Genomic DNA, 21,016 nt, shown 5'->3' with positions numbered 1-21,016 from the left:
GATGTTTCTGTCTTTCTAACAGTTTGACATTATTAGTAAACAGACTGCAGTGAGCAGCATTTATAAAGAGCTTATATATAAAGATATGACAGCTGTTTGACAAGTTTATCACTCTGTGTTTGGACCTGATCAGTCCAGCTGTTTACTTGAAATATGTTCATTTTGGGGTGGGTACAGTTTCCTCTGCGGTGGGGTAGGGTGGGCTGCCCCGGGTCCTGTGGGGCTTGGCAGTGCTACCGTAGGCCCCGGTCTGGATGGACCTGGGCTCCCTTGCCTTGGTGGGTACCAGAGGACGGGGGTGCCTACTGGGGTCAGCGAGGGAGCTGGCCCTAGGGAGGGGCATCCTCCCCTCCCTCCTTTTCCTCCCCATCCCCGGCTACCTCCCTCTTCCCGCTCCACCACACTCACCCACACAGGTAGGGCCTTGGGGTGCGGGTGTGTCACAGGGGTGCAGGTGAGACAACCCCCCCCCCCCCCCCCCCTCTGTCCCCTTCTGGCCACCTGTGCCTCAATTTTATCTCACAACTTAGACATCCACATTACTTACACTCTCATAACACACACATATATATAGGGGCCTTGAGGGTGGGCACGTTAACGGCGTCCAGTGGACGGTCTGTGTACTCAAACCTACCTCTGGCCCTGGTGCCCACCTCTCAACTTTAAATCCATGTAGACATTGAGGGTTCTCGGGAGGGGCCATGCTAACACCTGCTGCTCTCTGGCAGCAGCACCATGCTCTCCTTTGTTTTAAATACACTTTAGACAAACACGCAGCAACACTACACATGAGCAGGAGGAGGGAGGTATGGGGTCTTCACACACCCCCGTTCTCTGCTAGCCATTGGGGTGGGGGGGCTGGGAGGAGATGTTGGCTGTCCGATTGGCCTCCCTGCTGCTGCGGAGCCTGGGACGGTCTGCTTGCCTCCACCCCAGGGGGAAGGGTAACATCTCTTGGGTCTGGGTTCTGTTTCCCCCTCTGGGGGCGAGGGTACCTGGACCCGGGGTATAGAGTATGTTTGGGGAGTGTGATTGTGTGTACATGTCCATTTATGTCAGTCCTTACGTTGGGTGAGTGCTGAATGTTTGTATATGTGTGCATGAGGGTGGGAACGCATGTTTGTGTCTGTGTGTGCCTGTTTGTCTGTGTCTATATGTCAGGTCGGGTCTTAGACTCCACCTCTCTGGGAACTCCCAGGCCCTCCAAGGCCTATCTCCCCTCACCACACTCCCTGCTGGTGACTGATGCCCTCAGGGGTCGGTGCATTGGTGGTTCTTGGTGTCCGGGGCTGGGCGCTCAGGTATGTACCGGCTCACTCCCGGTGGCTACCTGGCGGGGCCTGGCGCCTGTTGCTCGGTCAGGCCTCCTCCGGGGTGCGGGGGGCCCTCGGGCCTCCGGCCTCTGGGCCTGCGGCTCGGTTCAGCTGGCTGCCGGCGGAGCCGTTGGGCACGCCGGTGCAGCCCCCTCTAGCTTCTGCTCGGTGGCTACTGGGTGACGCCTCGTCTGGGGATCCTCAGCCCTTCCCATGAGGGTGGCACAGATGCCCCTCCGGTGGTCCTCCTTGGGCTCTCGCACTCTGGGGCCTGGATCTCCTCCATGCCTGTTTCATGCCCTGGGGGACGGGGCTATGGCTCGCTACATCCTCTTGCAGACCATTACATGTGGAAACCATTTGAATACAAGCGCGCTGATCCACACAGGTGTGCACACGGGTGTTCACTGTTCGTAGACTTAAATTACACCTTTCTTGGCTGCTACTTCAAAGCACATTGTGCGCTGACTGTCCTGCGTGCTGCACAACACATTATTTGACCACAAGTGTCTGTGAAGGTTCTCAGTCATCCAGGTCATCGTAGTCAAAGGAGCCTCTGTCAGCAAAGAGGCACAGAAAAGAAGATCAGACACCAGCGAGGGAGGATAAGAAGGACAGACGCAACAACATTGTCATCCCCTATGTAGCCGGTGTATCAGAGAAACTCAGGAGAGTTTTCTCCAAGCATGACATCCCGGTGTATTTCAGACCCAGCAACATGCTCAGACAAAAACTGGTTCACCCGAAAGACAAAACGCCAAAACACAGACTTAACAATGTGGTGTATGCTGTACAGTGCAGCGAGGAATGCCCAGACCTCTACATTGGAGAGACCAAACAGCCACTTCACAAGCGCATGGCACAACATAGAAGAGTCACCTCCACAGGACAAGACTCAGCAGTCCATCTGCATCTTAAGGATAAAGGACACTCTTTCGAGGATGCCAATGTTCACATTTTGGACAGAGAGGACAGATGGTTTGTGTACAAACACATCACATGTCAGTTGTCAGCAGAAGTGTAGAGAGGACAAAATGTAAGCGCTGAGAACTTCAGAATCTGAGATTTGTCCAGATTTGTAGAGGAACAGATCAGATTTATTTTGTTTATATCATGTTCAGTCTTTCAAAATTAGAAAAGGCAGAATTTGTGTTGTTCAAACACACTGATTCCACAAAAAGACACAAATGTGAAATTGCCTAGCTAACAGTTACAGAGCTACATGATGATAATTATATGTGAAGACATCTGCTTTTTTAACCCTCTGATGCATGAATTATGAAAGCCTTGGTCATGATTTTTTTTCTTAAGTGCTTTTATTATTCTCAGGACATGAAAAAAAATGTTCAACTCTTTTTTTTCCAAAAATATGTTTTTTTTTATAAAGTTATAAACTTGTCCACTCCAGTGGACTACATGCGCCTGAGCACTTAGCATGAAATACTGTGAATTTACTGCAAAAATTAATTACCTTGTGTTCTATTGTAAATAAACAAACACTTGTTTGCTTGTATCCTTTGAAAAACATCTCAGCAATTTTTTTGGAACTTTCAACTCATAAGGCCCCAATGTTTAGACGTAAATAACAAAACCAATCAACAGTCCTAGCTGTGAATCCTACACCTGAATATGGCAAACTATCTCCAACAAGAGAAACATTTTTGAGTCTACACAGTTCTATAACGATGCAGGACAGTATTACCAAGCCCTTAGTAGCATGCTGGAAGAAAACACAAACTGACATCTTAGTCTCTGCATCTCCAAACACTTCTATGTTCATCACACCTAGGCTGTGCGAAAGTTTGCAAAGCATCCAGGGCACAATGGCCCACAGCATTGCATGCAGATGTATTTGGTCTTCCGTGTGCATGCAACATCATGGCACCTGTTTGCATTTTTCACCTCGGTCAGTTGGGGCCAGTGATATCCTGTGGCAAACCTGACCTCACAGGCTACTTTGGTGACTGCTCTCCGCAACACGGGTTGTGGGGTCCCACTGGATCTTCCTCTTTTGCATTGCTGGAGGGTGAATCTCTTCTCCTGTTACTGACAGTTCTTTCCCATACAAGTTGGTGTTGTATGTTATATTATCAATTAGATCTGCTGGAAACAGATGTCTGAAGAAATCTATGGGATCCTTCCCCTCCTCATTCAATTTCCACTCTCCTAGAAAAGGAGGCAAGTTTCCATCAAAGTCATTGTCTTGGACTTTCCAAATATTTTTGCGGGCTTGAGTATGGTCAGGTGCCATGTACCCATCTCCTACAGCTCCCTGATCATACTGACCTTCCTCTTCATCCTGCCCCTCATCGTTCTCACTTTCTGCATCCTGACTGTCTGTGTCTTCATCATCCGTAGTTCCTATGTCTCTGTTCTGCTCTGGCAGCCACGCTCATCATCACTGGACTTATCACTGAACTCATCATCACTGCACTCATCAATGAAATCATCATCACTGGAGCTGGATGGAATTTCCTGGACTATTCTGTACGCTGCCTTATTCTTTGCTGCATTTGAAGTCTACAAAATATGATAAAATAATTATTATAGTAATTCAAACTACAGCTGATCTGCACAAAAATATATTTTTTAAATGAGTAGCTTATAAATGTAACAATTATATGCTTACTTATAACCAAAACAGTCCCAAAAAACAGTGAGACAATTTATGACTTATGTTAAAAAAAAATATAGTGGGTAATGCATGATGTCCACTACAGTGGACACATGGTTAATCGTAGTTTTCTACATATTAGACATAACAATTTCTTATTCCAAACAGATAATATCCTTCCCTAGATGTTACTGCATATCATCATATTTTTTTTACCTGTTGGGCTCTTTTAGCATAGAAGGGTTGACAAGATATGCCAGCAGTGGTCGGCAGGGGTGACAGTTTGTCTGCCATCTTTGATTAAGAGGAAATTTACTTGCAGTTGCACTAACTGAACACTGAATTGACCTCAATGGAGCATGGCAGCAGAGAGCACTCTAGAGGCTAATATGCAGTTCCACCATAGAAACCAATGCATTAAAGAGATATGTACGTTTTAGTAGCTGTCCACTCCAGTGACCACTATGCATCAGAGGGTTAAAATATAGCTCCATGCTTGCATTTACATCTGTGACCATCGGAGGGCAGTAAGCACTCATTAGTCTGTTCCTCTTTACTGATGTCAGTGTTTCTGTCAGTTTAATAATATCTGTGTTCAAATATGTTTCAAATAAGTTCAGTATTGAAATTGAAATGAACTTCATCATCTCAGCTGAACTGAGCTTCAGAGAAACACTGCATACTGATGTCTGTGAAGCTTTGACAGAAAAACAGTTTAAAACATCAAGTGATTGAATCCATGAATCTAAAAATGTGTTTCTGAGTGAAAGAGACAGACGTGTACAGACTGAACTATCTGTTAAAGGACACTAACATGATACTCTTTAAACTAAACTACACACAGACACACTGAGGAACCACATGAGACTGTAAATCCAGGATAAAGAGGTTCAGTGAATGTGGTGTGGAAGGTGTGGAGGTGGATCAGAGAGTCAGAGGAGACTCTGTAGAAGGACACAGTGCCAGCGGGACAGTCCACACACACTGCTACTCTGTTAGAGACAGAGGAAGAGGAGGTGGAGATGGGTGTTTCTCTGTTATTGTGCCACACAGAGGAATAATGATCAGAGCAGAAAAGACTCCAGGACTGATCATTTCCACCAAACACACACTCATCACTCCTTCCTTTCCTTTTGATTCCTCTGTAACTCACTGATATCCAAGCCTCTCTCGTCCACTCGACCTCCCAGTAACAGCGACCAGTCAGACCATCTCTACACAGCAGCTGTTCACAAACATCAAATCTGTCTGGATGATCAGGATATGACTGAACCTCCTCCACATATGTCACCTTCCTGTTGTTGTCAGACAGTTGGAGCTTTGTGTTCACTGTGTTTGTGTCGATTGTGAGTTGACAGGAATCTGATGGAGAGAACAAACACAATCCAGCTGCAGTTATTGATCCATCATCTGTTCATTGATTGACCCTTTGATGATGCCTCCTGACATGATGAAGATGGTTGAATGTGTGCTGCTTTGTTTTCATGAATCCCATTAAAAACACACTTACACTTCCTCAGACCTGGTCTCAGCCACCGGACTCCAGCAGGCTCCACCCTGAAAGGAGGAGGGGGGTCAGAGCAGCACAGTCAGCATCCACACATGGACATTACATGGCTCTCATACACACACTGTTACACACTGATAAAGGAACAGTCCAACATTGTGACACATAAATGTTTAAACTCCAAAAGAGCAAAACTCATAATCACATCACATTTAATCTCCTTTATTAAGCACGATGTCCAGGGAGCATTGACATGTGCCACAGTCAAGGTTCAACACACTGTGACATTCATGCTGTCAGGGAGTGGATGCATATTAAATGTAAAGACTGAGACTGGGTACAAAAACTGATTCAGTACAGGTAGAGTGCAGCAGCCAGTGCATCACATATTTTGAGCTAATGCAGTGGTCATCACACCACATACTGCTTTCAATGTAAAGGAGCCTTCATTCTCAGATTAGGGCTGTTTGTGACCATAAAGTCTGTCTCACAAGGGCAGCCACTGGTCCAGGCGAGGATGCCTCCACAGTGGGATGTCTGAGGGTGCAGACATGGGTGAAGTTAGGACCAGGTGCCAGTGGACCTGTGGACCTCTGGAGATAGGAGTTATTGTTTCACTCCACCAAAAGCAGGAGAGAAAGATGTTTATTAATAATCCTTCTAATTAATAAATGCTCTGTAGAGCAAATTTGTTGAAGGTAAACAAACATAAATGATGGAAACAGCATCAACCAATCACAATGCTGCACTGCAGGAGGAGGTTGTGATTTGTGCAATTACGATAAGAGCTTTTCAAGCAGAGAGAATATGATGTGATCCTCATGATCACTTAGTGTATCCTAACTCTTTGATATTTCTTTTACAAAGATGCTGCTTCAGTCAGGATGGAATAACTCATAGATGTCATTTATTAGCTCCACATATTAGAAGATCTGCAATTTCCTCCTGTAAACAATTCTCTCTCTCTCTTCAAATATTTTTATTGTTAAGCACAAATAACAATCACAAATTGTCCCATAGACTGACATTGCTTCCTTTTTACAGTTTTGGCATCAAGAAAAGGGGAGAAACAAAGTGAACAACGACAACAACAAAAAACAAAACAAAAACAAACAAAAAAGAAAAACCCTCCTCCCTACACCCCTCCCTTATCCCAAAGTGCTATCAGCTTATTTTAAGCAATGGTGAAGTCCACATAATAGCTCTCATTTGTTCATAATTTCCAGGTGCCTAATGAGCGGCCTCCAAATCTGATCGAAGTCCTCCAGTTTGTCATTTATAATGTAGCGGATCCTTTCCAGATGAAGAGTATCTGTCAGTACTGAAATCCAGGCTTTCAAGGATTGTACTTCTTTTCCCTTCCATAGGAGGAGAATCAGTCTCTTTGCACACATCAGGCCATAGAACAGGAGGGCAGTCTGTGTGCTTCTTTTAATCTTTGGGCTGAAGGAAGGACACTACTCGGTGTATAAATGCACAATCAACAATCATTTATTTCCATATAATTCAACACTTAAGAGCACAAGAACCATCATGATGGGGAGACCTGCCTGCAGAGGCTCACAGCATGTCTCAAACTGGTGGAGGGTTACTCAAGCTCTTATAGCCTTTAGTGGCCCCCACCTAGTCGTAAAAGCCTAAACATTCACATTCTTTCTCTGTTACGGCGCCTAAGTTATGACCTCGGCTCCCTGTCTTTCTGCTCTCTGTAAAGGTGGGGGTATGGAATGTGGTCTGTTTCTTCTATTATCTGCACAAGGTCCTCTGCACACAACATTCTCTTCATGATTCAGCAGTATGAAATGTCAAGAAACAGTGTAATACATTCAACAGTGTCGAGTAATACAGGTCAATCCAATAGATCTAATGATTTTCACACTCTTTTAAGTCAGAAGTATAATGTAAACTAAAACTACATACTGATCACACACTCTATATTAAGGGGTATAATATGATCTACAGCAGTATCATAATTCAACTACTTTGATTACATATATAAGGTAACATATGATAACCGAATAATCTCACACTTCTCATAAGACAAAGTTCGTGTGAGGTCGAGCCACTGTTAAGGTTCTAATATTGAGGAAGGAGAGTACAAACAACCATGGTCCAGAAGATCTTGGTCAAACAATTGATTTTAATGAATACACGCTTGGGAAGACCACTCTGTACGCAGACAGGAATTGATCTTTGACTTAACCAAAGCATAAACAGATTTTTATAGCATCAGGGTTTGAATTAATGACGCCCCTTCATACGTCACAGACAGAATATATACATACGTCAAATCAAAACCACAATAACTTTTAACACAGTTTAAAAGAACATTATCTCTGTCTCGTCTGGAACACGAGCCCCACATCCTGCAAGACACTGTTCCTCTTTCTTGCAGAGACAACATGACTAATCTCTCACCTATAAATGAGTCTACCGAATGTGTGTGTGTGTGTATATGTCACGACCTCACTCGGCCTCTATGTCACCTCTCGCCTACTAACGCTCACTAACTGTATGTGTGTCTCGTCCTTAAATGCTCTCTCATCTCACCCGTTGCACTTCTGACCTTTCACCAGAACAGAGGCTCATCCTTATGTGTAACAACCTAACTGAAACTATATGTACTATGTTGAATAAATGTTACAATCAAGAACCTCTACTAAAAGCTTAATAAAAGAATATAAAAGTATAACAGACAATTTGAATACCCTAGTTATTCACATAGCCTCGTCTAACCAACTCCTCAGAATAACCTGCACTTAGATTCTGCTTTCGGTTTAATTTCTGCAAACGCTCTGCAAGCCTGCAGTTTCCTGTCACTCCTGACTCTGTACAAAGTGTACTCAAAATCAACAGAATCAGCACATACACACTTAAGGTTATAACAAGCATTCAAAAGCATTTAAGATTATAGATTCAACTCAACAATTTAAAGTGGTTATAACTGCGCCTGTAATAAAGGCTAATTGGGTACCAAAATGTTTAAACATCTGAATGCACTATCAATTGTTGTGATTCGTTCGTTATGGATCAGAGAAGAAAGCAGGCTGAATCCAGGTATAGGTGTCAAAAATAGTGATCTTTATTACATACCTCTAAAACAGAGGCATGGGAAGACAAGCGCACAGTAACAGATCTTCGGCGAGCGGAGGCTCTCCATATCTTTTTATAATATTCATGATGACGTCACACAGACCTTACTGGAAATGATATCAAGTCCCCACAATCCCAAAAGTTTCCCTTATATAGACATCAGATGATAACTTTAAGAGAAAAACAAGTGTGTGATCTGTTGTGCATTTTGTGAAACTGTGAGTCCACTAGAGAAGATGTCCTCCCCTTTGTTAATAAGTGTGTATGTGAGGGAACGTGCGTGTGTTACATAAGTCTGTATATATGTGCACGTTAGTGAGGCCTGACTACGTGCAAAACTGAATGTAACAGTCCAGCTCGAGTGGTGATGGTGATGTTGCAACAGCTTAAGCAGAGAGAAAGAATAATCCAGAACAACCATATACTACTTAAAGTGATGGAAATATGTGTACATTAATATTTTACTCAGATTAACATAGATCTAAATAAAAGGTTATTCTGTCAACAGATACGACAATGATATATTGCTGATAAACTGATGCAGACTAATGAAGTAATAATGAACTAATAACAGTGCATGTAAATGATATCAGTGAGATTAAAATAACATACATTATCCTAACAACTCCTTTGAAACAATGTAAGACATTCAACATAATACAGGTCAATCTAACAGATCTAATGATTTTTAAGGGTATAACCTGATCTGCAACAATATCATAATGCAACTACTTTGATCTCATATATAAGGGAACATATGATAACAAAATAATCTCCACATTTCCCCCTTTAATCTCTTCTCCCAAAGAGATTCCTTACATCATACACTCTAACGTTGCAACGTCCACATCTCCTGGGTCCCGAGACCCTCCGTCCCCCTTTAACGGGTGGACCTTAGGGGGAATGACCCCTGCCTCTACGCCGTGCAGATGCAAGCAAAGTTAGATTTACACCCATTACAGCAGTTACCGATGACACTCCCATCACTCCCCAATTTTCCCACAGCTTTATTTTGGTGCTCCGGTTTTCCACCCCCTTTTTACCACTTATACCCTTCAAATGTACTTAGAATAGCCCCTCTGTCTAACGGGCTTTTAACCTTTATGCTATTGGTACAGCTACCAGTATCTTCCAGTTGGGTGATTCTCAGCTTCTTTCTTCGACTTCCGGGGTTAGACCACCCTTTAGTCGTTACACAGATCTGGGGATTATTCTGCCCCACTATCAAACAAAGATCTGTGTGTATGTTGTCCGTTGTCACCGCCGTGTCCCCTTTTTTGCCAAGAGCCTCTCGAACCTCGTTGGTCTCTGGTGTTCCTAGTTTTCGCCAACCCCTTCCTGGTTATTGCTGTGGTTATGGGATCCATCCTCTCAAGGAGCCCAAATGACACTTGACCCCAGTTGCTGTGAAGGGTCCTCATATCTCCATGTCCCCGTCTGGTGTCTGTTCCTTTCTCTGCAAGAAACAGAAAGCCAACACCTCTCCCTCGCTGGCTCTCCTAACCTAATGTTGTTGACTTTGTTTATTCCAATCCTATGCTATACTTATGTGTGTAAGCGTGCATGCATTTAACCCTCTGCACGTGAAGTCAATAGCTCCGATATATCAATCCGATCCGTTGTCGGATGAAGCTTTTGACCTTCACAGACTAAGTGCCTATACCTGTTTTAATTCTTCCTTATATAGAACCCCCTCAGTTTCCGGTTAGTTTTAATTAGTCTCGATTAATCGTTCTAGTTGTATTTTGCAATTCAGCTAAAAAGCAAACCTGTTAAAGTAAACAGCTTATTTACAACCACCTGCAAATCATAAGATTAATAAAAGATTCAGCACAACAGACAAGTATCATGTTCAGTTTTTCTCCAATCATTAAATCACTATTATTGCCGCAATTTGTTTTATTCACCCTTTGGGCAATGTTACTCCAAGAGCCCCCTAATGGCCAGTTAGTGAGCTCTATGTCAAACTGTCCCCAAATTTGTTATTTGTTATTATTACCTGTTTTATTATTATTCTTTATTTTCATGTCACTTGTCTGTTTTCTACTGCACCTTCCTCACGCATTCTTAACAAAAGCAAAGCAAACATTAGCAGCACATTGACCGCGGTCAGCCATCTACCTACCAGAGATGCTATAAAAGATTCCCTGTAAAAAACATCACAGTTTTCAAGACAGGATGTGTCTTATCCAACACCCTCCCAAGAATACAGTGTAATGGCATCACCAACTCCTAACCTAAAACACCGTTTCTTCACACATCAGCCCAGAAATCCTGTAATAGAAAAACCTTATTGGCAAGCATCAACCACTTGTCAACTTAAAAAGAGAGTGTTTTTGATTTGACACATGCGTATATTGTATCTGATGACGCATGAGGGGGCGTTAACCCTGATGAATCAAAAGCAATCTGAAGTGTCTTTTTGGGTGGAGATCTACAGCTGGTGTTTCAGATTGTACATCTCCCCACGCTGAGTGTGTTCATTAAAATCAATTGTTTGACAAAGCTCTTCTGGACCATGATTGTTTTTACTCCCCACCTGAATATTTGAACCCTTAAAACTCTAAACCCCCTGGTTTAGGTCGGCAACCTTTCTGATGATGAGTGCATCTAACATTTCCTCAGAAGTCAATGTGCCATATGATTGCATTAGCAATAAATTACACACTTTATAGAACCACTTCGTAGGATTATATTTGTGCGCAGATGTTTGCAGCTATCAGCGAATAGTTATCAGCTATTTTGAAACAAAAAAAGACTTTTTATCCATAACAGCAAATGAACTGTACAACAGAAAATACAAATGCTATTTATGGTCTCCTCACAACAATGATAAGAAAAGTAAACTGGGCCAATATGTCATGTTTGTTAATACAGGGACACACATGTTAATGTGATCTCTGGTCTCCCACTCAGAGACACAGGTCTCCAAGTGTCCAGCATTCAGACCTGAGGACTCTCTTCATGTGAGAGAAAATCTGCTCACACAGATATGTAGAGCAGAATACTGTCAATAAGGCCTCTGCAATGTTCTGAAGACAGTTAAACCTGTCAGGTAGTGATGTCCAGCAGGTGGAAATGCAGCTCCATGAACACGCACAGCTGTGGATTCCAACTGCGTTCGTAATCCAGCTGCTCATTAAAGCTTTCTGGTTTGATCAGAAAAGAAAACATTGGTCCAAACACCTGACGCTTCGGGTCTCTCCTCCTCCTGGGTAACCGACCCCTGCTCTAAAGCATCTGATTTGGATTCCTGAGATCAAATATATTTTCCTTTGGCTTTGTTTTCTTCCCATTTGTGGCTTTAATGTAGTGTTACATCCTGTTTGTTTGCTTCCATCTGTATACATGTCCAGATTCACTGTTATGTTTCTATTCTTACATTGCTGTGTGATCACTGTTCCCTCTGCTGACTGATGTGACCTTTTGTATCTTACACTGATACTTGTCATATTTGTATCTGCGTCTAAAAGATAAAAAGTTTTCCATGCTAAAGCACAGCTCCACCTCCTGCAGTTCTCCCTCTGAACCACTAGATGTCTCTGTTATCTAAATGAAGACGTGCAGCACAGCAACCACAGCAGCGCTCAGATCACACGTGTCCTGTTATTATGTATAAAAGCATGAAACAGGTGAGACAGGTGGGATCAATATTAATGTTGTGGAAATATATGAAAAAGCAACAGAAGAGTGAAAACATTTCCTGTTTCTAGAAAGATCTTTCAGCTCACAGCTGCTCACAGACTGTATTTACAAGTGACAAACTGCAACTCTACAGTACATCTACAGTATATATCAAATATATTCTGTATTCAAATCTATTGAGTGATGTTTGAAAGTCTTTCCAGGTGAGTTTGATCCAGGAGGGTCTGAAGCCAGAGTCAGACAGAGACTGTGCAGAGACTGTAGAAGGACAGAGCAGCAGCAGAGCAGTCCAGATACACTGATGATCCTCTGTCAGATCCAGAGGGACACACACAGGGATGATGCTGGACTCTACATTGTGTCTGACAGTGGAGCTGTTCTCAGAGCAGTTCACTCTGCAGCACTGACAGTCATCTGCACTTCTTCTCATTCCTCTGTCAGTCACTGCTGACTCTCCACCTCCCAGTAACATGGCCCAGTCAGAGCGTCTCTACACACAAGCTGCTGCTGCTTCAACCTCTCTGGATCATCAGGACACAGCTCCTCCTCTCTCAGCACACACACCGTCCTGTTTACCATCATATCCTCCACCTGCAGAGAGAAGAAGGAAGAGCAGAGGAGATAAACGAGTGTTTCCAGAGACTCTTCATCAGCTGTCAGTCAGTGATGCAGCACATCCAGTATAAAGAGCAGCAGGGACTTCAGTGCTGGGACTGTACTAGGACTCATTGTTGCTTCACTTTTTCTAATCTTTGGATTTTTATTGAAGTTGATGAAAATGTTTTTCCCTCCTAGTTTGAGTTTGGACTTTCATTCATTAGAAGAACCTTGGTGTGTCCACTCTGAGCTCTGTAGGAACCCCAACAACAAGCCCAACAATCCAGATGGACGGTTCCAGCTGTTAACTGGAGGAATTCCATCCAAACATCTGCTCTCACTAAATTCTTCCTCACCTACAGACTGTGTTCTTCACTGCTTTAAACTTGGAAATGAATGCAGTCATTGGTCTGCGTGCTGCTTTGTTCAGAGAGCTGATTGGCTGTTGACAGTGTTTGATCAGAGCGTGTCAGCCGTTACTATGGTGACCATAAAGGTCAGAAACAGGAAGTGTTTGTGTCCAATCCTGAAGCCTGTCACCATTCTCCTCTCACAGCTTCACTGAGAAGCTGCAGCTTTACAGGAAACACTGGATCTTTGTTTCATACTGACTGTGTTTAGTACAATACTGCTGACAGCACCACCCACTCACTCCATCACTCTACTTACACCAGAGTCTCCAGTCTGTAGTCTGGACTCTGCTGAAGATCAGACAGCTGCTTCACATCTGGATCCTTCAGGTTGTTTCCTCTCAGGTCCAGCTCTCTCAGATGGGAGGGGTTGGACTTCAGTGCTGCTGCCAGATAATCACAGCTGATCTCTGACAAACCACAGAGCCTCAATCTGTATAAAGAATGAAAGATGTAAGTTTATTAGACAAAGTGTGAGCTTGAAATCATTCAGTGTTTCATCATCTGTTCAGAGCTGAAGAAGGTTCAGAATGTAGAAGTTTAGAAAATGGAAACTCCAAACAGCTGAAGCCAACAGGAAGCAGCTTCAAACAGGAAACTGTGCAGAGTTTCAGACTATATGTCCTGATGCAGCCAGTTGGATTTTGGAGATTTGAATCTCTGTTCTGTGACTAAGTCCTTGAATCATTTCTTCCAGTTGGTCCAACAAGACAGACTAAGTGTTGGACATGTGTTGTGGCTCCATCAGGGGAGCTTCTAAATGTGATGTGATGGCCCCTCTGGGTCTGTCAGGTCACAGGACTGAAGAGAGCTCAAACTGGGCACACAGTTGTTCCAGTCTGGACCAAAGACTCTATACTGGGACTGAGGGACTGCTTTGACTGCACCCACGGTGACGTTTTAAAGGCTCATGTTCTCACTTAGATCATCGATTTCTACTTACATTTCTTTCTGGGAAAAATGGGGATTACTTTGAAAACAGGAAGTATTTTCCCCAATAAGCAGTCCTGGATTAGTAAATCACTCCAACATGTTCTCAGGCAGAAGAAGCTGTCTTGTTATGAGGGAGAGAAGAAAAAGATTGAGGCACAGAAACTTGTTGAAAGAGAGATAAAGCAGCTAAAATCAGGTGTAAAAGTAAAGCAGAGGATGAGCTGAATAAAGGACACTCAAGGCTGGCTTGGAAAGGAATGAAGTCCATGGTGGGGATGCAGGACAAGGAGCAAAGATGAATGTGATGCTGAATCAGCAGAAGACTTGGACTCATTTGATTCCAGCTTTGATATCATTGATTTCAATGAAGAGCTTTGTGATTGTAGCAAAGGGCTGGTAGCTCTGAGAGTCCCACTGATGAGGTGTTTGTGTGGAAATCTCTTAGTGGGACCAAAGAGAGAAAAAGCCCTGGTCCTGATGCTGTGGGAGGGAAATGATTGAAGTGTGCTGTGAGGAAGTGACTGGGAGGTTTTCACACATTTTCCAGTCCTCCTTGGAACAACAGGAAGTTCCCAGCATATGGAAACAAGGGTTAAGTGTCCTATGGCACTCAGTGATGATGGTGCTGTGGCCCCACCACCTCCACCTCTTTGTAAAGGAACTAACTGTAATCTGAAGCTTCAAATGGAACTAAGACTTCCTCCACTAGGTGGCAGTGTCTGATGAGAAAGTGTTAGTGGAGCTGGCCTGGAGTCAGAAACAGGAAGATGCAGGATTTGGGCTGAAATGGGGAAAGTGGTTCGCACTAGTGCCTTAAAGCAAGAAGGTTGTAGGTTGAACCTTGTTGGCCTTTCTGTGGAGGTTGGATGTTCTCCCACAGTCCAATGAAATGCTGCTTAGGTTCACTGGTGCTTCTAAATTGGCTGTAGGTGTGGATGTGAGAGAGTGCTTCTCTGTCTCTCTCTGCTGGCCCTGTGATGGACTGCTCACCTGTGCAGGTGGACCACGCCTCTTGCCCTATGACAGCTAGGGCACAGGCTGCAGCCCTGTGAGCCTAAGCTGAATAAACAGTTAGTAAAAATGATCCATAGATGGCCTGAAATCCCCCAGTTAGCAGTTTGGTAGATAGCTATGACATGCTAATCCCATCCAGCAGCTGTATTCTACCTGTAAGCTGATCCCTGCTGAGCCAAAGCACTTTTTCATATACAAATTACAACCTTTAATAGAAACCTATTGGTCAGCATCTTATTAGCCTGCTGTTAGCTTCATTCCACAGAAAACTGAGAGAAACTAACAGAGTTGATAAAGAATAAAGAGAAATGTGCTGATTTAAAGCCTTTGAAGTGCTTCAGATGATCTCTGTCCACTTCTGTCCACTCATTCATTCATGTAAGCTTTCTAATGCAGCTTTGATCTTCACAGTCTGCTTCATGAAACTCATTCTAACCCTGAATGTCAGAGTGTTCCTCCTTCTCTTTCCCATCATTCATGCTGGCAGTGGAGGAGATTTGGATGTTGGACTGTGTTTTGGATGATGTGTGTATGTTTGTGTTGGACTGCTGTCTGTAAAGCAAACACACATTTTGCTTTGGATTTCAGTGTCAGACAGACTTTAAGGTGGAATGAAGAGTTGGAGAGTTTCACAGTGAATTATCCAGTGGAGGATTTTTCTTCTTCTTTGAAGGTTTGAAATGTGAACATTGTTCTGCTGCAGTCAATGGACTAAACCAGAGAAGAAGAAAACAGACTTTACCATGAAGATCCTCAGTGTGGATCAGTATAATATCAGCCTGATGTCTGCAGTTTAGTGTCAGCACAACTAAAACATGCTGACTGACCTCAGAGTTTCAAGTCCACATCCTGGACTCTCCAGGAAACCACACAGATGCTTCACTCCTGAATTCTGCAGGTTGGTGTTCCAGCTCAGCTCTAGCTCTCTCAGATGGGAGGGGTTGGACTTCAGTGCTGCTACCAGATAATCACAGCTGATCTCTGACAGACCACAGTTCTCCAATCTGTGTAAAGAATGAAAGATGTAAGTTTATTAGACAAAGTGTGAGCTTGAAATCATTCAGTGTTTCATCATCTGTTCAGAGCTGAAGAAGGTTCAGAATGTAGAAGTTTAGAAAATGGAAACTCCAAACAGCTGAAGCCAACAGGAAGCAGCTTCAAACAAACACAACAAGAGAAAAAACTCTGAATGTTTCACATTAAAGTCGTACATTTATCATAAAAACAGGACAAAGACTTGAAAAAGTCGTATTTTTCCTTCCAGGAACCACAAGGCTTCACTTTTAAAGGTGAAGTGTGAAAGAAATGGACATATTTGAAGTCCAACACCTTTTTCCAGTCACATTATTAAAGCAGACAAACTACAAGCTCATTTTCATTCCAACAAGTCATCTTCTGACCTGGACTAACAACACTGGTCTCTATGTGCAGCTGGCTGTGAGACCAGTGCTCAGGGAGCGTCTACAAAGTGCAACACTGAAAGAACATCACACACTCATTTGCTTCCAGCACTTTCACACAAACATCTACTGTCATTATTGTCACCAAACTCTGTGGATCCTTTATTGCAAATTCAAATGGGATCAAATGGTCAGACAAAACAGGGTTATGAGGAAATATGATGAAATGTTGTGTATTAGCAGCAAGTTGTCTGTGAAGGTTCTCAGTCATCCAGGTCATCGTAGTCAAAGGAGCTTGCAAAGAAAAGCGTCTGGACTTCTTTAAGTTACTTGAAGACGTTTCACCTCTCATCCGAGAAGCTTCTTCAGTTCTAAGGTCAAATGGTGGAGAGTCCCAGATATAAACCTAGTGGGAGTGATCCCCCACAGAGGGACAAAAGGACCCCCTGATGATCCTCTAATCGCCTGAGCCAAGGTGTGAAACTGGGTGTGGGCCCCAATCAGCCAGAGTTTCGGGTGGGTTCATTGTGAAACCTGGCCCCACCTTATCATGCGAATTCCTGAGATCAGATGGCCCAGGATGTGAGTGGGCGTTAAGGCGTCTGGGAAGGGATCTCAAAACTGGATTGTAGATGGCAGAGAGTTGGTGTCGTAAACCCCGCCTCTGTTCAAAGATGGTCGCTCACAGTGGACATAGATGGCTTCTTTCACTCCTCTTTCAAACCATCTGTCCTCTCTGTCCAAAATGTGAACATTGGCCTCCTCGAAAGAGTGTCCTTTATCCTTAAGATGCAGATGGACTGCTGAGTCTTGTCCTGTGGAGGTGGCTCTTCTGTGTTGTGCCATGCGCTTGTGAAGTGGCTGTTTGGTCTCTCCAATGCACTGTACAGCATACACCACATTGTTAAGCTTGTGTTTAGGAGTTTTGTCTTTCGGGTTAACCAGTTTCTGTCTGAGTGTGTTGCTTGGTCTGAAGTACACCGGGATGTCGTGCTTGGAGAAAACTCTCCTGAGTTTCTCTGATACACCGGCTACATAGGGGATGACAATGTTGTTGCGTCTGTCCTTCTTATCCTCCCTCGCTGGTGTCTGGTCTTCTTTTCTGTGCCTCTTTGCTGACTTTAAGAACGCCCATGTAGGATAGCCGCACGTTTTGAGTGCTTCCTTTACATGTGTGTGTTCCTTCTTTTTTCCTTCAGGCTTAGAGGGAACATGTTCTGCCCGGTGGTGTAGGGTCCTAATTACTCCAAGTTTGTGTTCCAGAGGGTGATGGGAGTCAAAGAGGAGGTACTGGTCCGTATGTGTGGGCTTCCGGTAAACTTCGATGTTGAGGTTGCCGTTCTCTTCAATGTGCACAGCGCAGTCCAGGAAAGGCAAACAGTTGTCCTTTGTGTCTTCCCTGGTGAACTTGATGTTTTTATCCACAGCGTTAATGTGCGCAGTGAAGGATTCCACTTCTTGTGTCTTGATTTTGACCCAGGTGTCGTCCACATATCTATACCAGTGGCTGGGTACTCTTCCTTTGAAAGACCCAAGAGCCTTTCTTTCCACTTCCTCCATGTAAAGGTTGGCTACAATAGGTGACACGGGGGAGCCCATGGCACAGCCATGTTTTTGTCTGTAAAAGCCTTCGTTGTATTTGAAATATGTAGTGGTGAGGCAGAGGTCTAACAGGGTGCAAATCTGATCGGGTGTGAAGTTGGTCCTGTCCTCCAAGGAGCTGTCTTCTCGTAGTCGTTTTCTGACAGTCTCCACGGCCTCCGTGGTGGGTATGCAAGTGAAGAGAGAGACTACATCAAAGGACACCATGGTTTCATCTGGATCCAGGGTAAGTTTCTGGACCTTGTCGGTGAAGTCGGTGGAGTTCTTGATGTGGTGTGGGGTGTTCCCCACGAGAGGAGCAAGGATGGTAGCAAGGTGTTTAGCAATGTTATAAGTGGCTGAGTTTATGCTACTGACTATGGGTCTGAGTGGGACAGCTTCCTTGGGGATTTTAGGAAGTCCGTAGATGCAGGGTATGGCACCCCCTGGGTAAAGGCGGTGATATGTAAGGCGGTCAATAATTTTGTCCTTTTCAAAGTCTTGAAGGCAAGCTATAACTTTCTTTTTGTAGCTGCTTGTGGGGTCTTGCTTTAAGGTTTCGTAGGTATTGTTGTCACTGAGGAGAGTAGTGATCTTTGTATGGTAATCTGTAGTGTTTAGGACCACGGTGCATCTTCCCTTATCAGCTGGTAAAACAGTGATGTTGTGGTCTTTGCTCAGGGAAGCGACGGCCTTCTTTTCCTGTATTGTGAGGTTGGATGGAGGGACTTTGGCACTGGAGAGTGTGGCTGAGACTTTCATCCTGATTTGCTCTGCTTCTGTCTGTGATAATTTATTAATCCGTATGGCAGATTCTGTGGCTGTGATGAGGTCCACTATGGGCAACTGTTGTGGAGAAATGGAAAAATTGAGTCCTTTGGCTAATACTCTCTTTTCAGGTTCAGTGAGAATCCTGTCTGAAAAGTTCTTAACCCATTTCTCCTGACTGACTTCAGGTGTATTTTCTTCTCTGGGTTGTGTAGGTTCAGGATGAGGAGTGTGTGTTTTTGAAAGCAAGGTGTGAAATTTCCTGCGTTGTCTTTCTTTTCCTTTAGAGTGTTGGGCCCGCTGAGCCTTGTCCACAAACTTGTAAACCTCTTCTAAGATTGGAGAGGGTAGAAGGATTTCCAGTTCCTGCAGGGTCTGGCTGATCTTGATCTGGAGGGCATCTATGGTGAAATGGACCTGTCTTATCCTTTCACTTAAAAGGTGATTTTGTGCGCTCTGTAGAATCAAGTCTGCTCTGTATCCCCTGACAGTGGATCCAAGGCGCAGGCTCTTAGGAACAACTCTGCTTTGTCTACATCTTAGGTTGAAACGGAGATGGTTCCTATAATCCGCTAGTTTCCTTGATTCCCTTTCATACTCCCGCACCAGTTGAAGGGTGTTCCTCCCAAAATGTACGGCAATATGTCTGTGAAGGTTCTCAGTCATCCAGGTCATCGTAGTCAAAGGAGCTTGCAAAGAAAAGCGTCTGGACTTCTTTAAGTTACTTGAAGACGTTTCAACTCTCATCCGAGAAGCAGAGAGGACAGATGGTTTGAAAGAGGAATGAAAGAAGCCATCTATGTCCACTGTGAGCGACCATCTTTGAACAGAGGCGGGGGTTTACGACACCAACTCTCTGCCATCTACAATCCAGTTTTGAGATCCCTTCCCAGACGCCTTAACGCCCACTCACATCCTGGGCCATCTGATCTCAGGAATCCGCATGATAAGGTGGGGCCAGGTTTCACAATGAACTCACCCGAAACTCTGGCTGATTGGGGCCCACACCCAGTTTCACACCTTGGCTCAGGCGATTAGAGGATCATCAGGGGGTCCTTTTGTCCCTCTGTGGGGGATCACTCCCACTAGGTTTATATCTGGGACTCTCCACCATTTGACCTTAGAACTGAAGAAGCTTCTCGGATGAGAGGTGAAACGTCTTCAAGTAACTTAAAGAAGTCCAGACGCTTTTCTTTGCAAGCTCCTTTGACTTAGCAGCAAGTTATTGAATCATTTTCCTCAGAAACCAAACAAAATGATTGACAAACATGTTTTTACAAACTCAGTGTTGGACTTGGATCAGCAGGATAAGCTGATGTTTAAAGGCATTTGAGTCTCGCTGTATGAGAGTCCAGTCTATATTTATGGATGATGTTCTTTCAGTGTTGCACTTTGTAGACGCTCCCTGAGCCTCACAGCCAGCTGCACATGGACCAGCTGACATTACCCAGCATTAGAGGCGGGTGTAAAAAAATGGATTTTCCTATTTAAATGGTTTTAATTTGAATAAAGCGATGTTGATTCATTCAATCCTGAATCGATTTTTAATATAAATGTATTTTGCCAGAATCTCAGGTTAAAGCTCCCAAAAGTATTTCAACAACAACCAAACAGACAAAACAGTAAATGAGAGCAGCTAAACACACAAAGATGGAAACACAGAGCGTGGATCGTTCACTCGACGGCACGTACACGGACACGCCGTCTGGGCTGAAAGTGGAAAGCTCACAGATCCTGAAACTGCAGGTTTCATCTGTCTCCAACCAAAACTGACTGAACCAGCAGCAGAAGAAGATCGCTTTACGTTTGATGAACATCGTCATGAATTCTCTCTGACTTTGACGTTTACTTCCTACACAGCTCTCTCTCTCTCAGTGTACTTCAAGAACAGTTTACCTTCAAAAATCTGTTTCCTGCATTATTCACTGCTTATTACGCACCAGTCTGCTGTTGTGTTCACTGCTGTCGGCCTCCGAAAACAAAGCCTCATTTCTGCTGTTCAATACTGAAGAAATTTAAACCTTTTAAAATGATGACAGATTACAAACTCTCAGCTGTGTCTGTAATCAAACCTCTGTAACTTTGCTTCACTTCAGCAGCATCAGCTCATGTTCACATGTTGATTCATGGTTTGCTTCAGT

General features: G+C 43.8%; 1 protein-coding gene and 1 pseudogene across 1 annotated transcript in view; both read right to left on the bottom strand.

The window, feature by feature from the left end:
• Positions 1-3,258: 3,258 nt before the first annotated feature.
• On the bottom strand, positions 3,259-4,221 carry LOC146634565 (uncharacterized; annotated as a pseudogene).
• A 535-nt stretch (positions 4,222-4,756) lies between these two features.
• LOC146634559 (protein NLRC3-like) overlaps positions 4,757-21,016 on the bottom strand; it is a 188,647-nt gene continuing 172,387 nt past the window's right edge. The window contains exons 6-8 of the mRNA XM_085377374.1: positions 15,954-16,130; positions 5,438-5,484; positions 4,757-5,289 (exon numbers count right to left, since the gene is read on the bottom strand). Coding sequence (XP_085233500.1) covers positions 4,757-5,289; positions 5,438-5,484; positions 15,954-16,130 — 757 coding nt within the window. The remainder of the gene's footprint in view (positions 5,290-5,437; positions 5,485-15,953; positions 16,131-21,016) is intronic.

This window comes from Diplotaxodon limnothrissa, linkage group LG3, assembly GCF_057381915.1.
Source record: "Diplotaxodon limnothrissa isolate DT_005_m linkage group LG3, D_limnothrissa_male_GT1.1, whole genome shotgun sequence".
NCBI lineage: Eukaryota > Metazoa > Chordata > Actinopteri > Cichliformes > Cichlidae > Diplotaxodon > Diplotaxodon limnothrissa.
Note: the sequence above shows the minus strand (reverse complement) of the source record. Positions and strands in the feature narration are given on the sequence as shown.